Source organism: Panthera tigris, chromosome A1 (genome assembly GCF_018350195.1).
Source record: "Panthera tigris isolate Pti1 chromosome A1, P.tigris_Pti1_mat1.1, whole genome shotgun sequence".
Taxonomy (NCBI): domain Eukaryota; kingdom Metazoa; phylum Chordata; class Mammalia; order Carnivora; family Felidae; genus Panthera; species Panthera tigris.
In genome coordinates, this window is record NC_056660.1 from 70772123 (window position 1) to 70796160 (window position 24038).

At 38.1% G+C, this 24038-nt stretch overlaps 1 protein-coding gene across 4 annotated transcripts in view; it reads left to right on the forward strand.

Annotated features, from left to right (window-relative positions):
- Positions 1 to 24038, forward strand: part of PCCA (propionyl-CoA carboxylase subunit alpha) — a 477968-nt gene that overhangs the window by 278703 nt on the left and 175227 nt on the right. For all 4 annotated transcript variants that reach the window (XM_042979710.1, XM_042979700.1, XM_042979707.1 and 1 more), the window contains 2 exons: positions 3534 to 3644; positions 19134 to 19242. In XM_042979710.1, coding sequence (XP_042835644.1) covers positions 3534 to 3644; positions 19134 to 19242 — 220 coding nt within the window. The remainder of the gene's footprint in view (positions 1 to 3533; positions 3645 to 19133; positions 19243 to 24038) is intronic.

Sequence of the window (24038 nt, forward strand, 5' to 3'; positions counted from 1 at the left end):
ATAGAGTCTGTGTCTGTGGAGTCTTTTGTTCTGCTAAGACTCTTGTTACTGTGTAAAAAATGGAAATCACATTTTCGGTGAAACCCGCAGGCTGTCATATTTTTAAACATATATTACTATTACAATTTCTATTTTACTAAACTTTAGATATATGATTCATTCTCTCTAGATCACAATTTCTTAGTTTTAAGTCTCTTTTCTTTGTAATTTTCTTATTCTGTGACTGGTTACTGAAAGTTCCCCCAAAGCAGGTACTATAGTGTTACAGTGTTTGCTCTCATATTTTTTCCTGTGTGTGATATCTAGCTGCCACATGACCAGTAGGTTTAGAATAAATGTTGATAGGTGTAGACTAATTTGCTCAGAATATCAACATTGTTAAAAACCTTATAGCCAATGTCCACAACCTTTCTCAGGGAAGGGCTAGAGTGTAAATAGCTTAGACTTTTGTGGGTCATATGGTCTCTATTACAACTGATTGACTCTTGGAGCACACACACTGTATGTAAACACTTCTGTATTCCAAAAAAACTCGATATACAAAAATAGGGGGTGGTCTGATTTGTGTCCTGAGTTTGCTAAACGCCGCCTAGTAGGATGGCTATGTTCTCTGGATAGAGAGGTGTAAACTTTTGAGGAACTGGATTCCTATAGGATATGAAACTGGAAGTTGGGGAGGGAGGTCAGTGCTGAGGCTTGAAATTCAGTGCATCTGCCCTCTGATGTGTTTTTTTTTAAAGTTTGTTTATTTTGGGGAGGGGGAGAGGGAGGGGCAGCAAGAGACGGGAGAGAGAGAATCCCAAGCAGGCTCCACACCTGCAGCACAAGCCGAATGTGGGGCTCGAGCTCCCGAACTGTGACATTGTGACCTGAGCTGAAATCAAGAGTCAGATGCCTAACGGACTGAGCTGCTCGGGCTCCCATGTCTGATGTTGATTAACTACACATTGTCTTCTGCTGTGTATCGGTTCTCATGTGAAAGGATAATAATGAGCACAACACTGATGCATGTTCCTGAGTGCCTGGCATTGCCTTAAGCATTACCTCATTTGTACTTCATGACAGTAATGCAAAATAGGTCCTGCTGTGATCACCACTTAACAAATGAGGAAACTAAACATTTGAGAGGTGAAGTAGCTTACCCAAGGTAAGAGGCAGATCTGGTACTTGAGCCTGAGGTTCTGATTCTTTGCTTACTTTGGAATTATTATTTTTTAAAATTATTTATTTTTTTGGTAATGTTTATTTTTGAGAGAGAGAGAGACGGACAGAGTGCAAGTTGGGGAGGGGCAGAGAGAGAAAGAGACACAGAATCTGAAGCAGGCTCTAGTCTTTGAGCTGTCAGCACAGAGCCTGATGCGGGACTCGAACCCACGTACCGTGAGATCATGACCCAAGCTGAAGTCAGGCGCCCAACCGACTGAGGCACCCAGGTACCCTACTTTGGAATTATTTTTATAAAAATGAGCACTCTACAAGACTTGAATAGCAAGATCAGAATCAGGCTTTCTAAGTTTGTTATGCAGCAGAATGGTATGATGAGGACTGTGCTGTCTGAAATGGTATAGATGAGTATGGAAGTGGGTGAAGAAACTGGAAGGAATTAGCAAACCTCTCATTACTTCAGCTCTATCATACTCCAGTCCCCTGCTCCTCTTGTGGAAGCCTGATCGAATTCCTGCTCTCCCTGGATTTGACATGCCTCTCATCCTCCCTTTTATTCCTCTTTACGTCTTTGTAATCTGCATGACCAAGATCAAATACTCCGTTCATAAAGCCCTTCTATCTCACAGAACTCTCCCGATACCTTTCGAGTCCCTGTTGTGGCAGTTAGCTATTGTAACATAACTTTGTAGTGGTCCTTGTGTTCCAGACTCAGTGTTTCCTGCTGGATCACAAGCTGTTCTGTTCTTTTTTTTCTTCTTTTTCTTTTTTTCCCCCCTCCTCCTTTCTTACTACTCATTGAAGTATACTTGACATGAAATGAACTTCTCGTATTTATTCAGTTTGATGAGTTTGGACATATGTATTCACCTGTGAAACCATCACCACAATCAAGATGCTGAACATTTCTATCACCTCCAAAAGTTTCCTCATTGCCTTTGGAATCCTCGTTGTCTCTACCCCTGTCGCAGTGCAACCGGGTGATCTGCTTTCTGTCACTGTAGGTTTTTTAGCCTTTTCTGAAATTTTATATTAATGGACTCCTACAGTAGTCTTTTTAAATTCAGCATAATTATTTTGAGATTCATTCTTGTGTTTTTAGTAACCCCTGTCTTTTTATTGCTAAATAGAATTTCATTGTATGGACAAACCACACTTTGCTAATTCATTCACCTGTTGATGGACATTTAGATTGTTTCCAGTTTTGACTATTGTAAATAAATTAATAATCTATGTGTGTAAGTGTTTGGATAGGTTACCTAGGAGTGACTTGTCTGAATCATATGTATGTATAAATCTTTAAGAAACTGCCACGCAGTTCCAAAGTATTTGTGCCATTTATATCCTCACCACAGGGTGTGACAATTCTACTGTTTCACATCCACACTGATATGTGATATTTCTGTCTTCTAACCTTTAGCCACTTAAATTGGTTTTGGGGGGCATCTCATTGTGTTCCTTTGATGATAGCAATGTTGAACAACTTCTTAAAAAAAGTTTTATTTATTTTTGAGAGTGCACAGGTCGGGGAGGGGCACAGAGAGGGGGCAGAGGATCCAAAGCGGGTTCTACGCTGACAGCAGTGAGCCCGATGTGGGGTTCGAACTCGCAAACCCTGAGATCATCACGACCTCAGCTGAAGTCAGACGTCCAACCGACTGAGCCAGCCAGGCTCTCCAAACAACTTTTCATTTGCATATTTTCTTTTGTGAAATGTGTTCAGATCCTTTGCCATTTTTTACATTGTCATCTTACTATGCTGTAAGCATTCTTTATATGTTCTAGATACAAGTTCTTTGTCTGATATGTGTGTTGTGCACGTTTTCTCTGTCTGTGGCTTACCATTTTGTTTACTTAACTGTATCCTTTGAAGCAGACTTTTAAATTTTGATGAAGTACAATTTCTTTTTTTATGGCTCATGGTTTTTGTGTACTACCAAAGAATCTATTGCCTACCTCAAGATAACAGATTTTTCTACTACATTTCCCATAAGTCTTGAAATTTTAGGGTTTACTGTTAGGTTTGTGATCCAATTTAGGTTAATTTTTGTGTATGGTGTGAGTTATAGGGCTGAAGTTCAATGTCCTTTTTCCCAAATGGACATGTTAGTACCATTTACTGAAAAGACATTTGTTACCCTATTAAATTGACTTGGCAGTCACAAGCTTCTCAGGCTTACATTTAGTATTTTATTGCTACCACAGATTCAGGCCTTTTTTGTTGTTACTTGAAGTTAAGGAGATGGATAATCTTGCCTGGTTCTTGCTAGATAATAAGACACAGATGATAAATTTCTCTAGATAGTAAGACTTAGATTTTTAACTGACTCTTTGTTCTCTAATTCCATCTGATATGTTTTTATTTTTAGGTGTTACACATAATATTGCATTGCTCCGAGAGGTGATAATCAACTCACGTTTTATAGAAGGAGACATCAACACTAAATTTCTTTCTGATGTGTATCCTGATGGCTTTAAAGGTTTGTGTGCATTGAAGTATTTTACTGTATTAAAGTTATTATTTTTATACTTTTTTATAATGTATAATTTTTCTGTTTTGAAATTAAGGCCTCTGGTCTATACTGTACTTGATTTATTAACAGAGTATCCTAGACTGTTGACATTCATGATTTTGAGTATTCATGAATGACTCATGAATGTGCAGTAATCCATAATTTTGTTGAGTGAGAAATTCAACTGTAACGAACATTTTGGCCTCTTTTCTCTGCTGCCTTGCTATATATAGTTAAACCGGAAGCCTCATCGAGGGAAAAGATCAGAATTATGTTTTCAGGATTTCCATATGCTTTTATGTCTGCTTGGCTAATGTGTCTGTGATGGTGATGTGTCATGAAACAGTAGGCAGAAGCAGACAACAGGTGAAAACTTGAGGGAACTTTTAGAGCAAACATGCTTGCATACATACATTTGTGTAAATGTCTATATGTGTACATAGATGGTGTTGGATCCCATTATGGGGAAGAAAATGGCATTTAAAATTTGTAATTGAAGTTGATTACTATGTGCTATACACTTAGCATCAGAAAATGTTACACATTCTCAAGGGAACTCAGAAATTTACTTAAAACTTAACATTGCCATTTTCCATGATAAACTTACTATATTACATTGCTGTTTTGATAGGGAATTATCAGCATGGACAATGTAATTCTATTCATGCTTATACAAGATAGGAACACAGTTTTAAAAATTGTTAGAAGTTGTTAGAAAGGACCATTAGCAATTATTTCATCTCATCCTTTATTTTTCCATGTGAGGAAATGAAAGCCCAGAGAGCTTGATAAGGCTAAATGACCAGTAGTATAATAAAGCCAGAAGCTGAACTTAGTTTCCACCTCCTGTTTCAGTACTCATTCAATTGTGCTAGGCTTCAAAATCACAAATCATACAGGTTTTCAGAGTATGCTGTATGTTGTTGTTGTAGAATGCTTGTAAGCACTTTAAAAGTACACACCTAGCTTTGCCCTTCTTAATGTGGACCTCTCATTGTCTTCCTTCACATTATTCTCAGGTCAGTCCTTCTCTGAATGGCTACTATCGCTTGTTCTTCAGATTACTCTATTTCCTCCTTCCTATTTTTCCCTACAGCAGGTATCTGATATTTTAAACTGTATCATCTTTGATTGTTTGATATATGTGCCTGAAAGAGACAGCAGGAAGTGGCCACTGAAGTTAATCCAGGATCTTCTCCATATGTTTGAGGCTGGGTCATTTTGTCCCTTTGGGATTACCCGTCTGCTTCCCATCTGTCCAGCTATCCTAGGCACTGTTCACAGGCGAGGACGTGTTTTTATGACTGCATTAACATTTTCTATTATATATGTTTATTATCCCAAATATATTTGTGGACTGGAACAGTGTTACTAAAGGTTCTGAGGTTGACCTTTGGAATGAATTACTGTGACTAAAACCAAAAAATAGGATGCACAGGAATGTATTCTTCATATCTGCTTATTAGAGTCTCAGGTTGAAAAGCTGCTGTGCATTTATTTGAAAAATAAATGAAAACTGGGGAAGATGTTATTTTGACTCTGGAGTAAAGGGAAAATGAGGAAGAAGATATTTTAGGAACTATAATTTCAGTTGGCCTGTAATGAACATTTTGGACTTTTTTCTCTTTTGCCTTGCTACAGTTTAACCTTTAGCCCTGTCAGAAGAAGAGATCAGAATTATTTTTCTCTTCTGGAAAGCTGCAGATTTTTAACAAAAATTGGATTCAACACAAGTAATATACCACTAATTACACCTTTTTCTTTTCCATTTAATTTAGTCAAGTATTTCTATTCCTTTAAAAGCGGTGTAACCAAATCAGTATGAGTTGCTCCTTGGTGAGTCACAGGCAGACACCACACCATGGTTTCTGTTGCACAGATCTGTGCAACAGGATAATAAAATAAAGGGAACTTAATTTGCAGCAAATGAGGAGATCGTGGGGAATAACTTCCAAAGCTGTGACTCTCTGGGCAAGGGTGAATGGGTTCCTTCTATTTAGGGTTAGGATGAATATTTAGATAGGGAGCTTTGTCACTGTATGTAAAGGCAGGCATAAGGTCTCATATGTGCCATAAGGAAATATACCTATGTATACATTGTTTGTAAATGAGGCTTGTTCCTCCTTTGGTGGAGATTTTAGTATAATGAGGTAAAGGTAACTGTCAGTCATTCCACTGCCCATCTGTGCAGGTGCAGGTTGGGGGCAGGGGATGGTGGCATGGTTAGTTTTAAACTGGTCTGGTTGGTCTGGCTGGCTGGTACTCTGGGCAGTTGTTTTGGTTTCCATCACTGAATATTATCCCTATAGGGTCTTTTGTCTGAGTTAAGAGATACGCTGGAAAGAAGAGTGTAAGGAAAAACGGGGACAAAGGTTGGTGAGCACAGGCAAGTGGGGAGTAAAGGTCATGTCTTGGGGTCTAGCTGGTGATAGTGGTAAAATGAAATTTGGGCTGTAGCATTGCCTTTGAGAATTCAGTCATTAAAATCATCCAACAAATAATTGATGCAGGCTCTAGAAGAAAATGGAAAGCAAATAATATATTTTCCCTGCACTTAAGGAGCTTACATCACAAGGTAATAAATATGTAACGAACTAACCGCTATAGGACAAAAGAAGGGCTAAATGAAGATGTAAGCAAAGTGTCTTGAGCACAGAGAAAAACCACTTCCGATTCAGGGAATCAAGGATGGCTTCCAGGATGAGGTACCATTTAGACCATTGCAGCACTTCCCCAAGAACTATTCTGGGACACTGCTCATCTGTGCCCAATCCGTCCTCTCTGATGTGATGCCGGTAGTTTGAAATCAGCCTTGAAGAGAGTATTTACAGTGAGGAAACTGTCAAAACCTGCACTGGTGCATTTCTTCTTCTTTCACACCCGAGTTGATTATTATCATTTACCAGCATACCAGCATCTGGTCCTTTGACCTGACTGTACAAAGGAAAAGGCTTACCATGTAGGGAGGAAGACCTAGAAGAATCGCTGAGGACAGGCGGTGCTGTGTTAGAACTCCTGTGAGTCAAATGACGGAGTTTGCTGAAAAATGGTAAGAACATTTAAGGACATGAAATCAGAGGAGAGAGACTTTAATAAAGTATAAAAACTCTGATTTTTAGAAGTGTTTCAGCAAAGCGAAAGGTAGGATGGTCACTTTTAAGAACTAAATTAGTGACCCTAAGGAATAAGGGTCCTATTCCCTTATTCCTTACACTTTTACTACAGGTAAAAAGGTAGAAAGGATGAAATAATTTGTGAAATAAGAGATGTGGAGGGATGATCCAAGAGATTTTGTATGTATATAACAGTTTCATGAAGAAAAGATGGACAAGTAAAGGAAGGTTAATTTTAAAAGAAATAATAAGGGAGATTTTTGTTTCACTGTTCTTGAGAAAGCCTTGATGTGTTGTTGCAAAGATTCACTGAGTTTCAGACAAAATTAATGAAAAAAGTAACTCTTCTAGAATATCAAGAATAAAAAGTCTTTAAAGCTTCTAGAAAGAAAAAAAAAGCACCAAGTTATATGCAGAGAATGTAGAATGAGATCATCTTCAGATTCCATAAACTGGAAATTAGAAAATCTTAAAATATCTGATTCATTAGAACGTACTTGACCCAGGAGGTACTATACCCAACTAACATATCTTTCATTTCTCAATTATGAAAAGAGATTTTATTTATTTAAAAATTTTTTGTTTATTTGAGAGAGAGAGAGAGAGGGAGGGAGGGAGGGAGAGAGGGAGAGAGGGAGGGAGGGAGAGAGGGAGAGAGGGAGAGAGGGAGAGAGGGAGAGAGGGGAGAGCAGGGAGAGGGAGACAGAGAACACCAAGCAGGCTCTGCACTGGTAGCTCAGGGCTTGAACCCATGAAACCATGCGATCATGACCTGAGCCAACACCAAGAGTTGGATACTTAACTGACTGAGCCACCCAGGCGCCATGAAAAGAGATTTTAAAATAAAGATTCAGAAATATGTCATTATATATATTTTGAGGAAATTACTGAAGAAAGTGCTTTAACCAATATGAGGTAAAGATGACACCTAAATTATACCCATTTTTCCCAACCAATGAATTGAAGTTTTTATTACTTTTATTTTTACTATTTATTTATTTTTAAGTAGGCTCCACACCCAATGTGGGGCTTGAGCTCATGACCCTGAGATCAAGAGTTGCATGCTCCACTGACTGAGCCAGCCAGGTGTCCTGAATTGAGGTGTTTTTTTTGTTGTTGTTTTTTTGTTTTTTTTTTAAAGACACAAGCCCGTAAGGAAAAAGAGAAGAGATAGTATTCTGGAAAATGAAGAGCCAAAAAATGATTCTTAACTGACTTGGCAACCTAAGAAAGTTGAATCCTAATCTGACAGTGTGAAAAACTGAGAAGTTGCTCATTACCACCATGGAACCCTTTAGTAGTCTTAGCTCCTATTTAAGTTTCAGGAAGCTTGGGAAATTTCTAAAGGTAGGACTATTGGTCTAAAAATCTCTGGAAAAATTTTCCATATCCCCTCCTTCACTCTTTAAAGGAGGGTGGCTCTCTCCTCCACTTTGGCAAAGACTTCGAAATTCTTCTCTTTGGAGAATAAGATGCCCTCTGCTCCAGGGACACCAGGCACAGTTGGACAGAGGATTGAGTGAATGTGGACATACTGAATGTGGTGACGCCCCGTCTCCCAACCCGTCCATGAAGCCTACACACAAAGCAAATGGTCAGCAAAGCCACATCCCAGAAAGAGAGAACATGCATAGCTCAGGATCAGGACATCTGTCAGCATCATTTAAGACAACACTAGTTTGAAAGGGAATCCCCAGATGACTGTTAAAAATAGATGATAGAACTAAAGCCACTTAGGAGAACACTGATCAGGCTTCTGAAAAACTGGGTCATGCACATGGAGTGATAATTGCATGAGGTTTACAGAGGTATATCACAGACCTTGTGGGTGCTACTATGTGATTTGATCTGCATGTAGTAACTACCAACTTAATGAATAAGGACGGGAGAGCTTAAATGTTGTTTGAAGTTTGGGGTTTTTGTTGGAAATTCTCCCCCCACACTCCCCAACTCCCTCAAAGGCTAAGAAGGTGAGGGCTAATTGTGAAGAGGAAGTTTTTCTCCTTTCTTTCACAAATATTTGCTGAGCCCATTAGGTAAAAGGTAGTGTCTAGGCTCTGACACTAATAAATACTGAAGAGTATTTATTATTATTATTTTTTTAACGGTTATTTTTGAGAGAGAGAAAAAGCATGGGGGAAAAACAAAGGATTCGAAGCAGGCTCTGTACTGACAGCAGAGAGCCTGATGCAGGGCTTGAACTCACAAACTGTGAGATCATGATCTGAACCAAAGTCTGATGCTTAACCAACTGAGCCACCCAGGCGCCCCTGGAAGGTATTTTAAAAAGCGTAAGGGTTTTTAAATCAAGACCTGCACCTTTTTCCAACCATGTCTTCTGCAGAGAGTATGGTAGAGATTTCAAGCCTTAATGCTCTTGAAGGTTTCAAAAGATGGGTTTGAGAAACCCTTAGAACTCCTTCCAGGCTAGGGTTCTAACTTTTACGTGGAGGTGAGTTGCTGCTGTTGAAGATGGCTCTTGCTAGAGCTTGTGAGGCTGCATCTGTCCTTGCATGCCAGGCTGGAAGTTCTTGGTCTTTCTGCCTCAGTGTTTGGACCCCATGGACTGCCAGGGTCATGCTTGTGAATCTTCTCAATCAGGGTTGGCAGAGGTGAAAAACAAGGGTCAAGTTGCAATGCTCTCTTAGTTTACCTTCACACTTGAGAAAGGGATAGGAAGAATCTGAAAGAATTTAAATACACTTTGTGTCCCAAAGTTCTGGGTGCTTAGGATTCATCGGTAAGCAGAAACACTTGCTGCCCGCATGGGGTTTACAATGCCAGGAGTTAGCAGGCAGCATGGGTCCTCATCCCCCTCACCACAACTCTCCCTGTAGGTGTTTTCAGATGTGAACCCACTCACGGTCGTCAGTACAGTGCACTTGCCTTAGCTTGTTCACCTACAGCTGGGAATTGAATGCAGGCGTGTCTCATTTCAACACCAAACCAGCACACCAACACCCCTTATCCAAGCTGCTATACTCTTGTCTGGATTTAGAACAGCCTTCTCATAGCCCTCCCTCCTGCCGCCATTGCACTTTGTAATTCATCTTCGCCCAACTGCCAGAGTTCACTTTTAGAACCAAATCATATCTTCCCCCTCCCTTACTTTGAAAGCCCTCAGTGAATGAATGGCTAAACAAATAGCAGTATATCCATGCTATAGAATACTACTGAGTGTGAGAATGAAAGAAACTGTGATTCACTCAAAAGCATGGGTGAATCTCAAATATATTAGGTGCAAAAGAAGCCAGACACGAAAGAGTACTTACTCTCTGGTTCCATTTAAATGAAACTACAAAAGAGTTTAATTGCCTGAGGTCAGGGAGGGAAAGGAGGTCCAGAGGTGTTGATTGGAAAGAGATGCAAAGGAGCATTTTGGAGTAATGGAAAATTTGATATGGATTGTTGTGGTGTTTATATGGGCATACACATTTGTCAAAACTCAATTGCTTATTTAAAATGGACCCATATATTGTATGAAAATTGTACCTCAGAGTTAAAAAAAAAAAAAAGTACCTTTGTTAATGATATCCATTACAATTAGAATAAAATAAAAAGTGATGGCTTACAAAAAAAAAGTAGGTGCTAAAAAGGTGTTGGGTGGAAATTCAATAGCCTTTCTTTTTTTGACAATGTATGTATGTATGTATGTATGTATTTATTTCAATATATGAAGTTTATTGTCAAATTGGTTTCCATACAACACCCAGTACTCATCCCAAAAGGTGCCCTCCTCAATACCCATCACCCACCCTCCCTTCCCTCCCACCCCCCATCAACTCTCAGTTTGTTCTCAGTTTTTAAGTCTCTTATGCTTTTCAATAGCCTTTTCTAATTAAAAATTCTTTGAAATAAAAAAATTAAATTAAATTTGATTAAAAATGTACTTTATGAAAACTAAAAAAACCCTAGTTTTAAATGATGAAATGCTAAAAAAATTTCCCTTAAAATCAGGAACAAATGAATTCTGTAAAGTGACGGTTATTATCAATCATTTTTATTGCTTTGGAATATCAAAAAGACCAAAAAAAAGTTGGTTTAAATATTTTGAAAATAAGAAAATTTTCTTTTTCCATATATAATTGTGTCCCTAGAAAACCCAGAAGATACTACTAAAAATTTCTAGACTTAAAACATGTCTGTCAAGGTGACTGAATGCAGCAAGATAAACATGCAAAGTTAGTGTCTCTTCTCTGTGTTAGAAAGAGCCAGTTTGAAATGAACCCTGTTCATATTAATTGTAGCGTCTTGTAAAATAGTCAAGAGAAATTTAATAGGGAAGACATAGAACCTATAGGACTCTGTAAGCTGTAAAAATATTGTTGAGGAGAAACAAGATGTGAACAGATGGGAAAACATCAGTTATTTTTTTTCTTTCAAATTTTTATTTAAATTCAAGTTAGCTAACACATAGTATAGTATTGGTTTCAGGAGTAGAATTTAGTGGTTCATTGAATACCCAGTGCTTGTCACTTAAGTGCCCTCCTTAATGCCCATCACCCATTTAGGCCATCTGCCCACCCAACCCCCCTCCAGCAACCCTCAGTTTGTTCTCTGTAGTTAAGAATCTCTTATGGTTTGCTTCTCTTTCTGGTTTTATATTTTATTTTTCATTCTCTTCTCCTGTGTTCATCAGTTTTGTTTCTTAAATTCCATATATGAGTGAAATCATATGGTATTTTTCTCTGATTTTGCTCAGCATAAAACACTCTAGCTCTACCCGTGTTGTTGCACATGACAAGATTTCATTCTTTTTGATGGCTGATCAGTATTCCAATGTGTGTGTGTGTACGTACACACACACACACACACACACACACACACACACACACACACTACATCTTCTTTATCCATTCATCAGTCCATGGACATTTGGGCTCTTTTCATAATTTGGCTATTGCTGATAGTGCCATTATAAACATTGGGCTGCATGTAACCCTTTGAATCACTGTTTTTGTATCCTTTGGATAAATACCTAGTAGTGCAATTGCTGGGTCTTGTGTAGTTATATTTTTTTACTTTTTGAGGAACCTCCAAACTATTTTCTAGAGTGGCTACCCCAGTTTGCATTCCCACCAACAGTGTAAGAGGGTTCCTCTTTCTCCATATCTTTATCAACATCTGTTGTTTCCTGAGTTGTTAAATTTTAAACATATCAATTATTGTTTGGGGACTCAATAGTATAGGAGTGCCAATCTATCTCAGATTGATGCAGATTTTATGTCATTCCAGTTAGATTCACAAGGTCCACTACATTAAATGATTTAAAAGATTATATGTATTCATAAATTTCTGAAAATAGCAAATTATGAAGAATGATAGAGGAAAATTGGCCTTCCATGTTTTAAAATGTACTGCCAAGCCTCTGCATCTAAACAGCATGATATAAAGTGGAGGAATGGGGGTAGGATGCCTGGGTGGCTCAGACAGTTAAGTGTCTGACTCTTAAATTCTGCTCAGGTCATGATCTCATGGTTCGTGGGACGGAGCCCCATGCTGGGCTCTGCACTGACAGCAGAGCCCACTTGGGATTCTCTCTTTCCCCTCTCTCTCTACTTCTCCTCCCCCGGCTCATGCTTTCTCTCTCTGTAAATAAACATATATTTTAAAAAATAGTTTAAGAAAGGAAATACTTGAAAGAAAACAAAAAAAATGGATAAGTATGTCAGTGTAATGGAATAGGGAGCTCATAAACAGAAATTAGTATATGTGGGAGTTTTTTCTTTTACTCTATATGAAATGTTAGAACTTTAATTTATGCCAAATTAAAAAAAATGAGTCCCAGGCAAAGATTAAATGTAAAACATAAAAACAATTAGAATAAAACTGAGGAGTCTAGTTACTGTCTCGACATTGGAGTAATCTTTTAAAAGAATAGTGCAAACATTTCTAATGAAAACTAATGATATGACTGTGTTCTGTAAAATTTTTCTGTACAATGTTCTGTAAAATTTATTTCTGTTTGGCAAAATACTAAGTGCTAATTGAGCATATGTAAAGAATTCTAATTGGCCCATAAACTTGAAATTGAAAGCTGTTGTAAAAAAGTTTTCTTTTTAAATTATTATTGTATGGTCAGTGTCAATTAAATGGCTAAAACATAGATTATTTTTAGATTTCATATGTCAGTCAAAAATTACTTGATGAAATTTCAGACATTTTGTAATTAAAAAAATTACTATGTCTATATTATACCTTGGAAGTTATGAGGATAATAAATACAACTACTTTTTAAAAGCTAAAATGAGTATTTTTATATATTATATATTGTATACTATATGGATCTATATTAGACTATAAGCATACTCTAATATTAATGTCTTGTTTTGAGCCATAGCATGTTTTTTTTTATTTTTTAATTTTTTAAAAATTTACATCCAAATTAGTTAGCATATAGTGCAACAATGATTTAAGGAGTAGATTCCTTAATGCCCCTTACCCATTTAGCCCATCCCGCTCCCACAACCCCTCCAGTAACCCTCTGTTTGTCCTCTATAAGAGTCTCTTATGTTTTGTCCCCCTCCCTGTTTTTATATCATTTTTATTTCCCTTCCCTTATCTGTTTCGTCTCTTAAAGTCCTCATATGAGTGAAGTCATGTGATATTTGTCTTTCTCTGACTAATTTCACTTAGCATAATACCCCCTAGTTCCATCCACGTAGTTGCAAATGGCCAGATTTCATTTTTTTTTGATTGCTGAGTAATACTCCATTGTATATATATATATATATATATACCACATCTTCTTTATCCATTCATCCATTGATGGACATTTGGGCTCTTTCCATACTTTGGCTCTTGTTGATAGTGGTGCTATAAACATTGGGGTGCATGTGTGTCCCTTTGAAACACCTCACTTGTATCCCTTAGGTAAATACCTAGTAGTGCAATTGCTGGGTCATAGCGTAGTTCTATTTTTAGCTTTTTGAGGAACCTCCATGCTGTTTTCCAGAGTGGCTGCACCAGCTTACATTCCCACCAGCAGTGCAAAAGAGATCCTCTTTCTCTGCATCCTCGCCAACATCCGTTGTTGCCTGAGTTGTTAATGTTAGCCATTCTGACAGGTGTAAGGTGGTATCTCATGGTGGTTTTGATTTGTATTTCCCTGATGATGAGTGATGTTTAGAATTTTTTCATGTGTCAGTTGGCCATCTGGATGTCTATTCATGTCTTTTGAAGTGTCTGTTCATGTCTTTTGCTCATTTCTTCACTGGATTATTTGTTTTTTGGGTGTTGAGTTTGATAAGTTCTTTATAGATTTTGGGTACTAACCCTTTATCTGATATGTCATTTGCAAATATCTTCTCCCATTCTGTCAGTTGCCTTTTAGTTTTGCTGATTGTTTCCTTTGCTATGCAGAAGCTTTTTATTTTGATGAGGTCCCAGTAGTTAATTTTTGCTTTTGTTTCCCTTGCCTCCGGAGACGTGTTGAGTTAAAAGAAGTTGCTGTGGCCAAGATCAAAGAGGTTTTTGCCTGCTTTCTTCTCGAGGATTTTGATGGCTTCCTGTCTTACATTTAGGTCTTTCATCCATTTTGAGTTTTCTTTTTTTTAATTTGTTTTTTTAATGTTTATTTTTGAGAGGGAGAGAGAGACAGTGCGTGAACAGGGGAGGAGCAGAGAAAGAGGAAGACACAGAATCTGAAGCCCGCTCCAGGGTCTGAGCTGTCAGCACAAAGCCTGATGTGGGACTCGAACCCGTGAACCGCGAGATCATGATCTGAGCCGAAGTTGGATGCCTAACCGACTGAGCCACCCAGGCGCCCCTATTTTTGAGTTTATTTTTGTGTATGGTGTAAGAAAGTGGTCCAGGTTCATTCTGCATGTCGCTGTCCAGTTTTCCCAGCACCACTTGCTGAAGAGACTGTCTTTATTCCATTGGATATTCTTTCCTGCTTTGTCAAAGATCAGTTGGCCATACATTTGTGGGTCCATTTCTGGGTTCTCTGTTCTGTTCCATTGATCTGAGTGTCTGTTCTTGTGCCAGTACCATACTGTCTTGATGATTACAGCCTTGTAGTATAGCTTGCAGTCTGGGTTTGTGATGCCTCCTACTTTCTTTTCTTTTTCAAGATTGCTTTGGTCATTTGGGGTCTTTTCTGGTTCCATACAAATTTTAGGATTACTTGTTCTAGCTCTGTGAAGAATGCTGGTGTTATTTTGATAGGGAGAGCCATAGTATGATTATATAACCTCTAGTCAAAGACTATCTCAACATGGCTCTGATATTAGAGATTTTTATGTCTTTTATCTCACAATTTATAAAAGATATCATTTTAAGAAAAGAACTAAAAAAACTGTCCTTCAGTTTTTTGGGGTGTGTGCAAAAAAAAGTGATTATGATAATGAAAATCATAACCTCTTATTAGAGATGGTATGATGACTTGTGGTTTGTGAGTTTGAGCCCTGTGTCAGGCTCTGTGCTGACAGCTCAGAGCCTGGAGCCTGCTTTGGATTTTGTCTTCTCTCTTTGCCCCTCCCCTGCTCATATTCATTCTCTCTCTCTCTCTCTCTCTCTCTCTCTCTCTCTCTCTCTCAAAAATAAACATTTAGGGGTGCCTGGGTGGCTCAGTTGGTTGAGTGTCCGACTTTGACTCAGGTCATGATCTCATGGTTCATGAGTTCGAGCACTGCATCGGGCTTTGTGCTGACAGCTCAGACCCTGGAGCCTGCTTCGGATTCTGTGTCTCCCTCTCTCTCTGTCCCTCCCCCGCTCGCACTCTGTCTCTCTCTCGCTGTCTAAAATAAATAAACATTTAAAGAAATAAACAAACACTTAAAAAATGTTAAAAAAAAAAAAGATGGTATGAGATCCATCTCACATCAAGAACTTTGAAGGAACTATAGGTGGTTAGCCTGGAGAAGAGAGGACTCATTAATATGGAATAATGCAGCTGTAATCAGCTTGACCCAGCAGTTGAGCCCTGGCCACTGATGTGTGTTTATTTGTTGACTGTGTCTAATACACAATGGGTCACTTTTGTAGTTGGTAGGGCATACTATATTGATCATTCTGGTGAAGGAGTCAGGTGATGAACTAATCTTCATCTCAAAGCTAAGATTCAGTCAGGGCCACTTTCTGCCTTGGATCAGCTTTGGTCCAGGTGGTTAGGCTGGATTTTAGTCTAACTTAGTTAGGAACAACATTTGGATCATGGATTGCAAGACACCAGGACCAGCTGCGCCAGAGATTTCAGCAAGGAAAAACCTGAGGGCATAGTAATGTAGAACATTCAGAAGAAGTCCAGGGTCAGAGCCAGGGCAGACATGTTGCGGGTATGAGGCCATAAGAGAACAACAGGAGTCAAGGCCCCTCTGATCTGTGATCAAGAGTAGCCTTATGCTAGAACCATTATCATAAGAATAGTTATGATAGAATATCTTCTACACTGCCACTTTGGACCTGAAAAGTATCTTTTCAATGTGGCTAGATACTCCAAGGATGGTCAAGATATAAAACCCATTTTAATGAGTGGCAGAGTGTGTAACTGCAGTCTATATCCTTCAAGATGGGTAATGTACAAGCATAGGAAAGAATAGAATTAGAATAGACTTATTCAAAATTACTTCAGATTGGAAAAGTTGGGTGGAAGTCACAAAGAAACAGTTTGACTCAGGGCGCCTGGGTGCTTCAGTTAGTTGAGTATCCAACTCTTGATTTCAGCTCAGATCATGATTCCAGGGTCGTAGGAATGAGCCCTGCTTGGGACTCCGTGCTGAGTGTGGAGCCTGCTTGAGATTCTGTCTCTCCTTGGGCGCCTGGGTGGCGCAGTCGGTTGGGCGTCCGACTTCGGCCAGGTCACAATCTCGCGGTCCGTGAGTTCGAGCCCCGCGTCGGGCTCTGGGCTGATGGCTCGGAGCCTGGAGCCTGTTTCCGATTCTGTGTCTCCCTCTCTCTCTGCTCCTCCCCGTTCATGCTCTGTCTCTCTCTGTCCCAAAAATAAAAAACGTTGAGATTCTGTCTCTCCTTCTGCCCCTCTCCTATGCTTGTGCCCTCTCTCTTTTTCTCTCAAATAAAATTTTTTAAAAAGTTTGGGGCCCCTGGGTGGCTCAGTCAGCTAAGAGTATGACTTCAGCTCAGGTCATGATCTTGTGGTTTGTGGGTTCGAGCCCCGCATTGCGCTCTGGGCTGGGCTGACAGCTCAGAGCCTGGAGACTGCTTCGGATTCTGTGTCTCCCTTTTTCTCCCCCCCGCCCCCCACCACTTGCATTCTGTCTCTTCTCTCTGTTAAAAATAAACATTTAAAAAAAGTTTGTAGAAGCAGTCTGATTCAGTATGAGAAGTAACCATCTATTTAGAAATCTTTGAGTTTGTCACTTTCCAACTATTGGGGTTCTGTCAATCCTAGATAACCATCTATGCAATAGTGCTGTAGAAGAGGCATTCGCACTGCATGGAGGATGAAATAGATCATCTCTGCAGCACTACTCTGTTAAAATTACCTGAGAGATTCTTAAGTTGTGGAAACAAATTTAGATTGTAGAAGTAGATAAGTTTTCAGCAGGCTTATATCAGATAGAAATTTATTGGGAATTAGTCCTTGGTAGAATTTGCAAATCTGTTCCAGTATCAATAAAAGGATTAAAATTGATATACATTGTATCAATTTCTCTGTGAGATGTGATGAATAATAGTGAGTTTTATTTGGGAATCTCCTTTCTCAATATTATCTTAGTGCAGCTAGCGATTAGACCAAATGAAACACTGAACCAGTGTCCAACAGAGGAAAGGATTCTCATAATGTATTGCCTTTTTCCCTGCTGATGACATACAATGTGCAAATGTATCTAGAGGAGTGACTGTTTCAACCACTGTAAGAAATCTCTTCTGCATCTTGATTAGTGTACACACATCCACAAAAGATTCGGGGTGCAAAATGTTCACATAATTTGTCTTTATGGTCATGACCCACTAAACTGGTTTCATGAACTACTTGAGTGGTTTGCATTATGCAATTTGGTAAACATGTGTCTAAAATAGTTCTATTCAAGCTGAGATCTGTAGACGTGCAGCATCAGCACCACCCTGAAGCTTGTTTGAAAAGCAAGTTCTTGGGCCGCATCCTAGACTTACTACCAGTCAGTCTCTGCAGATAGAGCACAGGAATATCTGCTTTAATGCAGGTGATTCTGATGCACAGTGAAGTTGGAGATCATTTTACTGGTCCTCTTTATACTCCAAAGAGCTTTTGTGGTTATATCCGTTGATAGTTGCCATATTATAAATTAAAACTTAGGAGCTTCAGGGGCGCCTGGGTGGCTCAGTTGGTTAAGTGTTCAACTCTTGATTTTAGCTCAGGTCATGATCCCCCAGTTTGTGGGATTGAGCACCTCCATTGGGCTCTGCACCAACAGTGCAGAGCCTGCTTGAGATTCTTTCTCTCCCTCTCTGTTCCCCTGCTTGCACGCATGTTCCTTCTTTCCCTCAAAATAAATAAATAAACATTAACAAAAGAAGAAGAAGGGTGCCTGGGTGGTTCAGTCGGTAGAGCATCTGATTTGGGCTCAGGTCGTGATCTCACATTTAGTGGGTTCAAGTTCTACATCCAGCTCAGTGCTGACAGCGTGGAGCCTGCTTTGCTCTCTGTTGCTCCCTCTTTCTGCCTCTCCCTAGCTTGCTCTCTCTCTCTCTGTTTCTCTCGAAAATAAACAGACATTTAAAAAATATTTTAAAACAATTTGTAAAAAAGAAGAAAAAACTTAGGAGCTTTAAAAATATTTATTTATTTTCTTTTTTCTTTTTTTAAAATTTATTTTTATAGTACTAGTAATAAATCCATTATATGTTGACATCAGAGGAATGAAGTCACCACACATATATCTCTTGGATCAGGAAACCTCCACAGTATACACCTGAAAAAAATGATGGAGGAAAAGCAAATAAATCTTAGCATTATTGTGAAAGTAGTTTTGACCTTGCAGTCCCCAAAGGTTCCTGGGGACTCCTGATAGCCCATAGGACACACTTTGAGAAGTGCTCTTGTAGACTGTTTTTGGGAAGACTAAGACCAAATTTTTGTAATCCTCATATAGGGTAAGTATGGGGTCATGTGAGTTGTTTTCATCAGGAACTTTTCAAAGCCTGGAAGAGTGCAGTTTATCCAGGCCATTGAGGGGTCTATTAACAAATTCCTAGAACTAATTGATAGACTCACTTGGGGTTTTTGGTCTTATTTGAATAATCTTGCTCTCTTCCCTCTCCAGTGCATGCCTCAGTGCCTGGTATAATACTAGTTGTATAATAGATGTTTGATAAAATACTTATTTGAATGACTAATAATTCTATAAGTTAGAAGCACTAGATGTTAACAAGATGTATGTGATTGATTGATTTCCCTCAGGACACAAGTTAACAGAGAATGAGAGAAACCAATTATTGGCAATAGCATCATCATTGTTCGTGGCATTCCAATTAAGAGCACAACATTTTCAAGAACATGAAAATTCAAGGTATGTTAGATTATTTAAGACAGCATAAATGAACAAATACCGACAATCTAATCGTAGAAAATAGCTAATAAAAAATATAACTGATCATAGTTCTGAATCTTGTGAGTGTTTGCAGACATATAATAAAATCACACTGTTTAAAAATGGTATTGCTTCTATTTTGTTCAAATGATTTTTTTTAACTCAGAAAAAAGGATCTTGACCCTGCTAATTTGGACATTATTAGAGGTAAGAAGATACTCTGAAGCCCTGAGGAATATCTGTTTAAGTAATTTGTATTTTATTATTTCTGTTTTATAACTTCGTTTGTTAATCTTTGTTAACTTTGTTGACAAAGTTTTGAAAAGTGTTATAGTACTAAAAACTAGGATTGAGTCTGAGCAGCTAAAATATATATATAAGAAATTCATTTATAAGATACAAGAAAGAGTTAACAGGTTGAGTTAGTTATTTGTGATCCCTAAGTATACCTTTTAGCTTCCTAGAAATGTAAGTGAAAGAAAAAATATCCTTTGTATCAGGGCAAATAAAAACAAAGTCATCATGACATTAATGGCTCTAAATGACAGAATTACTTAACATGAATTTCTGTGTCCTTGCTAACATAATCCTACTTTAGCAAGTACAGTCTATGACTTGCTAGGGTGATGTTGTTGATAAAACTGTGTCACTTCAACTTCTTTTCCATGTTTTTTGCTTTTCCACAAGAAGAAGAACAAAGAGAAAAAGAGAAAAGATGGCAGGTGACTGAGCAGCTCTGAAGAACACAGATCAGAAACTCAGATTACCCTCTGAGAATTAGGTAGAGGAGAAGTAGATTGGGTTTCGGCTGTATCTTAATGGCTGACTGGTCTTACTCAGAAAATCTTGGAGTAAATAGTACTCTTCATTTGTTTTTATTCTCAACAGAGAGTATAGGAAGCTTAGTTGATGATTTTTTTCCCACTTTTTTTTATTGAAGTATAGTCGACACACAGTGTTACATTAGTTTCAGGTGTACAGCATAGTGATTGAACAGCTCTATACTACATGCTGTGCACACTGTAAACACAGTAACCGTTTGTCATCCTACAACACTATTACAATACCATTAACTGTATTCCATATGCTGTAGCTTTCATATGGACTTAGCATTCCATAAATGGAAGCGTGTACCTTCTCCTCCCCTTCACCCGTTTTGCCCATGCCCCCCCCCCCACCCCTGTGGCAACCATCAGTTCTCTGTATTCATGGGTCTGTTTCTGCATTGTTTTGTTTTTTAGATTCCATGTATAAGTGAAATCATATGGTATTTGTCTTTCTCTGTCTGACTTATTTCACTTAACCTTATACCCTCTAGGTCCATCCATGTTGTTTCCCATAGCAAGATCTTATTCTTTTTTATGGCTGAGTAGTATTCTCTCTCTCTTTTTCTCTTTCTCTCTCTGTGAATGTGTGTGTGTGTGTAGGAAATGGCTATGGTAAATAATGCTGCACTAAACATAGTATTCATATATTTTTTGAATTCGTGTTTTCGTTTCCCTTGGGTAGATACTCATTAGTAGATTAATGTATAATCTTTTTTTAAGTCATGATTTGATAGATGTCTAGGGAGAGTTGAGAGGTTACAGAATATCAGTAAATTACTGAATGATGGAAGGAGGAGGAAAGTGGGCAATAAAGCCATGAATCTGGTTGTTTTTTTTCCCTAAAGTTGCACTAGCCAATGTAGTAGCCATTGGCCATGTGTGCTTACTTGAACTGAAATTAAATTAAAAGTTCAGTTTCTCAGGTTTCAGTGCCACTATCTGTGTAGTCACCAACCTCATTTCATGTGCTCTGTAGCCACTGCTGTACTGTGGTTAGTGGCTACTGAACTGAATGATAGAAAGAACCTTCTATCATTGCAGTTTGTTTCCATCAAGCTCTGTTGCAACAGGGATGTTTTGGAGGGATGTGTGTATCTAGCTTTTGTTTTAAATCCAGAATCATACCTTGTATAATTTTTTTAATTATTCTTTTGATAAATATAGTGTTCATATCCTGATGCCCTTCAGATGTTATTTGGACCTTGATCATTTCTGAAGTCCTGAGGGTCACTAATAATGAAGTGGTTTGATATTTAAGATATGTATTCAAATTATTTTCAGAGAGTACTGACTTACCACTGGCAAAAATCTGAAAAAGCTTTAAAAAGGAAAAGAATAAAAATTACTTGTATCCCACAAACTTTTCAGGAAGTACTTTTTCACATTTTGATGTATTCCTTTCTAAGTGTATATATGTGTGTATATTTATAGACATACATACATGTAGCGTGCATATACCTCACATAGAGTCATACTGGGAATATAGTTTGACTTCTATTTTTTTATTGTAATATTATGTTGTGAATATTATTTTTATTCCCTAGTCTTTAGAAGCATATTTAAAAATTTTTATTACAGAATTTAAAACATATGGAAACTTTTGCTCTTCAAAAGATACCATTGAGAAAACTATAAAATAATATATGTAGCAAATGGCAGAATGTATCCAGAGATATATAGATATATAGGTATATAGATAAGGAACTTGAGTTTATAATGTATAAATACTTCTTAAAACTCAAAAATAAGCCAGACACCCCAATTAAAAAAATAGAAATCTTTATTAAAGGCGTTATGTGAATGGCAATAAGTTCATGAAAAGGTGTTCAGCATCATTAATCACTAGAGAAAGACAAAATCACATTGCCACACTAATACACACCAACTAGAATAATGTACATTAAGTGGTAAGTGGATAAATAGTTGTGGTATATTCATACAATGAAATACTATTTAGCAGTAAAATAGAAAAAAAGTACTGGTATATGTATCACCATGCAAAAAAAAAAAAAAAAAAGTCCTGCTAAGAGAAACCAGATTAAAGAAGACTATATAGTCTGTAGTTTTATTTTAAATTTCTAGTAAAGGCAAAAATATAATGATGGGAAGATTAGTGGTTCCCTGGATGCAGGTGTTGATGTCACAGAATTACGTCTTCATACATTCTGTGCCCCAAACCATAAATTAATAATTCTTTTAAATGTATTAATTTCTTAAATTATGTAGAAAACAAAATATGGACTTTCAAAAAAAGTTATAATAATAACAGCTATTATTATTGTCCATAATAATATGGACTTTACTGAGACATTTATTTATTCATGTGGCTTCCTGGCACTGTCTGGAGTCCTTCCATTTCAACTTGCAAGACTGCCTTCTGCATTTATTGCAGGGCAGGTCTAGTGGTCACAAACCCACAAACTGCCTCAGCTTCTCTTTATCTGGGAATGTCTTAATTTCCAATTTTATTTCTTAATCCAGTTTTGCTGGATTTCAGATTCTTAGTTGACAGGTTGTTTTGTTTTTTGGTTTTTTTTCTTTTAGCACATTGAATATATCAGCTTACTGCCTCTGGCCTCTTCAATTTCTGTTGAAAATCGGACAGTCTTATTGAATATCCTTTGGAGGTGATGATTTGCCTGTCTCTTGCTACTTTCAAGATTTTCTCTTTGGCTTTTGAAAAGTTTGACTGTAATGTGTCTTCCTGGGGGTCTATGAGTTCATCTTACTTGGAGTCCATTGAGTTTTTTGAATATTTATATTCATGCCTGTCATCAAATTTGGGAAATTTTCAGCCATTATTCACATATTTTCTCTACTCCGTTCTCTCTCTCTCCTTTTGGGGCTCCCATGATGAATACATTCGTCTGTTTGATGGTGTCCCACAGGACCCAGTCTTTCTGTTCTTCAAATTCGAGAATTTCTCTTGCCTTATTCTCAAGTTGGCTGATTCTTCTGCCTGCTCAAATCTGCCTTTTAATTCTAGTGAGTTTTTCATTTCAGTTATTGTACTTTTTAGCTCTAGAATTTTTAAATTTCCTTATAGGTTTTTAATCTTTTTATTAATATTTTCATTTTGTTTTCACATTGTTTTCTTTGTTCACATCTTCCTTTAGTTTTTTGAGCATCTTTAAGAGAGAGTTGTTTTAAAGTCTTGGTTTACCATATCTGCCATTAGCTCTTTTTTCATGGTCATGTTCTGCTAGTTTTGTTCTTTGAGAAGACCATACTTCTCTGTTTCTGTATATGACTTGTGATTTTTTTGTTGTCGTTGAGCATAGGACATTTGAATCTGTTAATGTGGTAACTCTGGAAATCAGATTCTCCTCTTTCCTCAGGGTTTACTGGTTGTTGTTGTTGTTGTCTGCATTTATTTGTTGTAGGCTGTCTCTATGCCAGCAATCAGCTGATCAGCTTGAGGTGTAAATGTAAGGTCTTCTCAGGTCTTTTCTGAGCATTTCCCTGGGTGTTACAGTCACTTTCCAGTTTCCCTTATAAATGCAGTTGTTTTTGAATGTCTTAGTCTTTATTGTCTGGCTCCTGACAGGGGGAAAAGCAGAAAATGAAGGAGGCAAATGGGGGTACTGACCCTTTAAATCCCCTGGAAGTCCCTTCAGCCAGAGGGAGGGGCTTGCAACACTGGGAGGAAGTGCAGTAACAATGGCTGTCTACCTTTTTGTCTGCACTTCTGTGATCACAAGCAGTAGTCAGTCATCATAACACAGATGCCTAGTATTTGGAGGACAGGATCCTTTTTTTGCCCACCCTGGCTTCCACAAGCCGTGTGGATGCTGCTCCAGGAACACATGCCAAGCTTCCTGCCAGTTGCTGGGGATGGGCTGGGGGATGAGTAGCTGTTACTCTGGTAAGACCTGAAATTGACCAAAATTAATTGCAATTTACCATCCCACTTTAACCTGGAAGTTGGCAAGCCTTTGACTGGGCTGG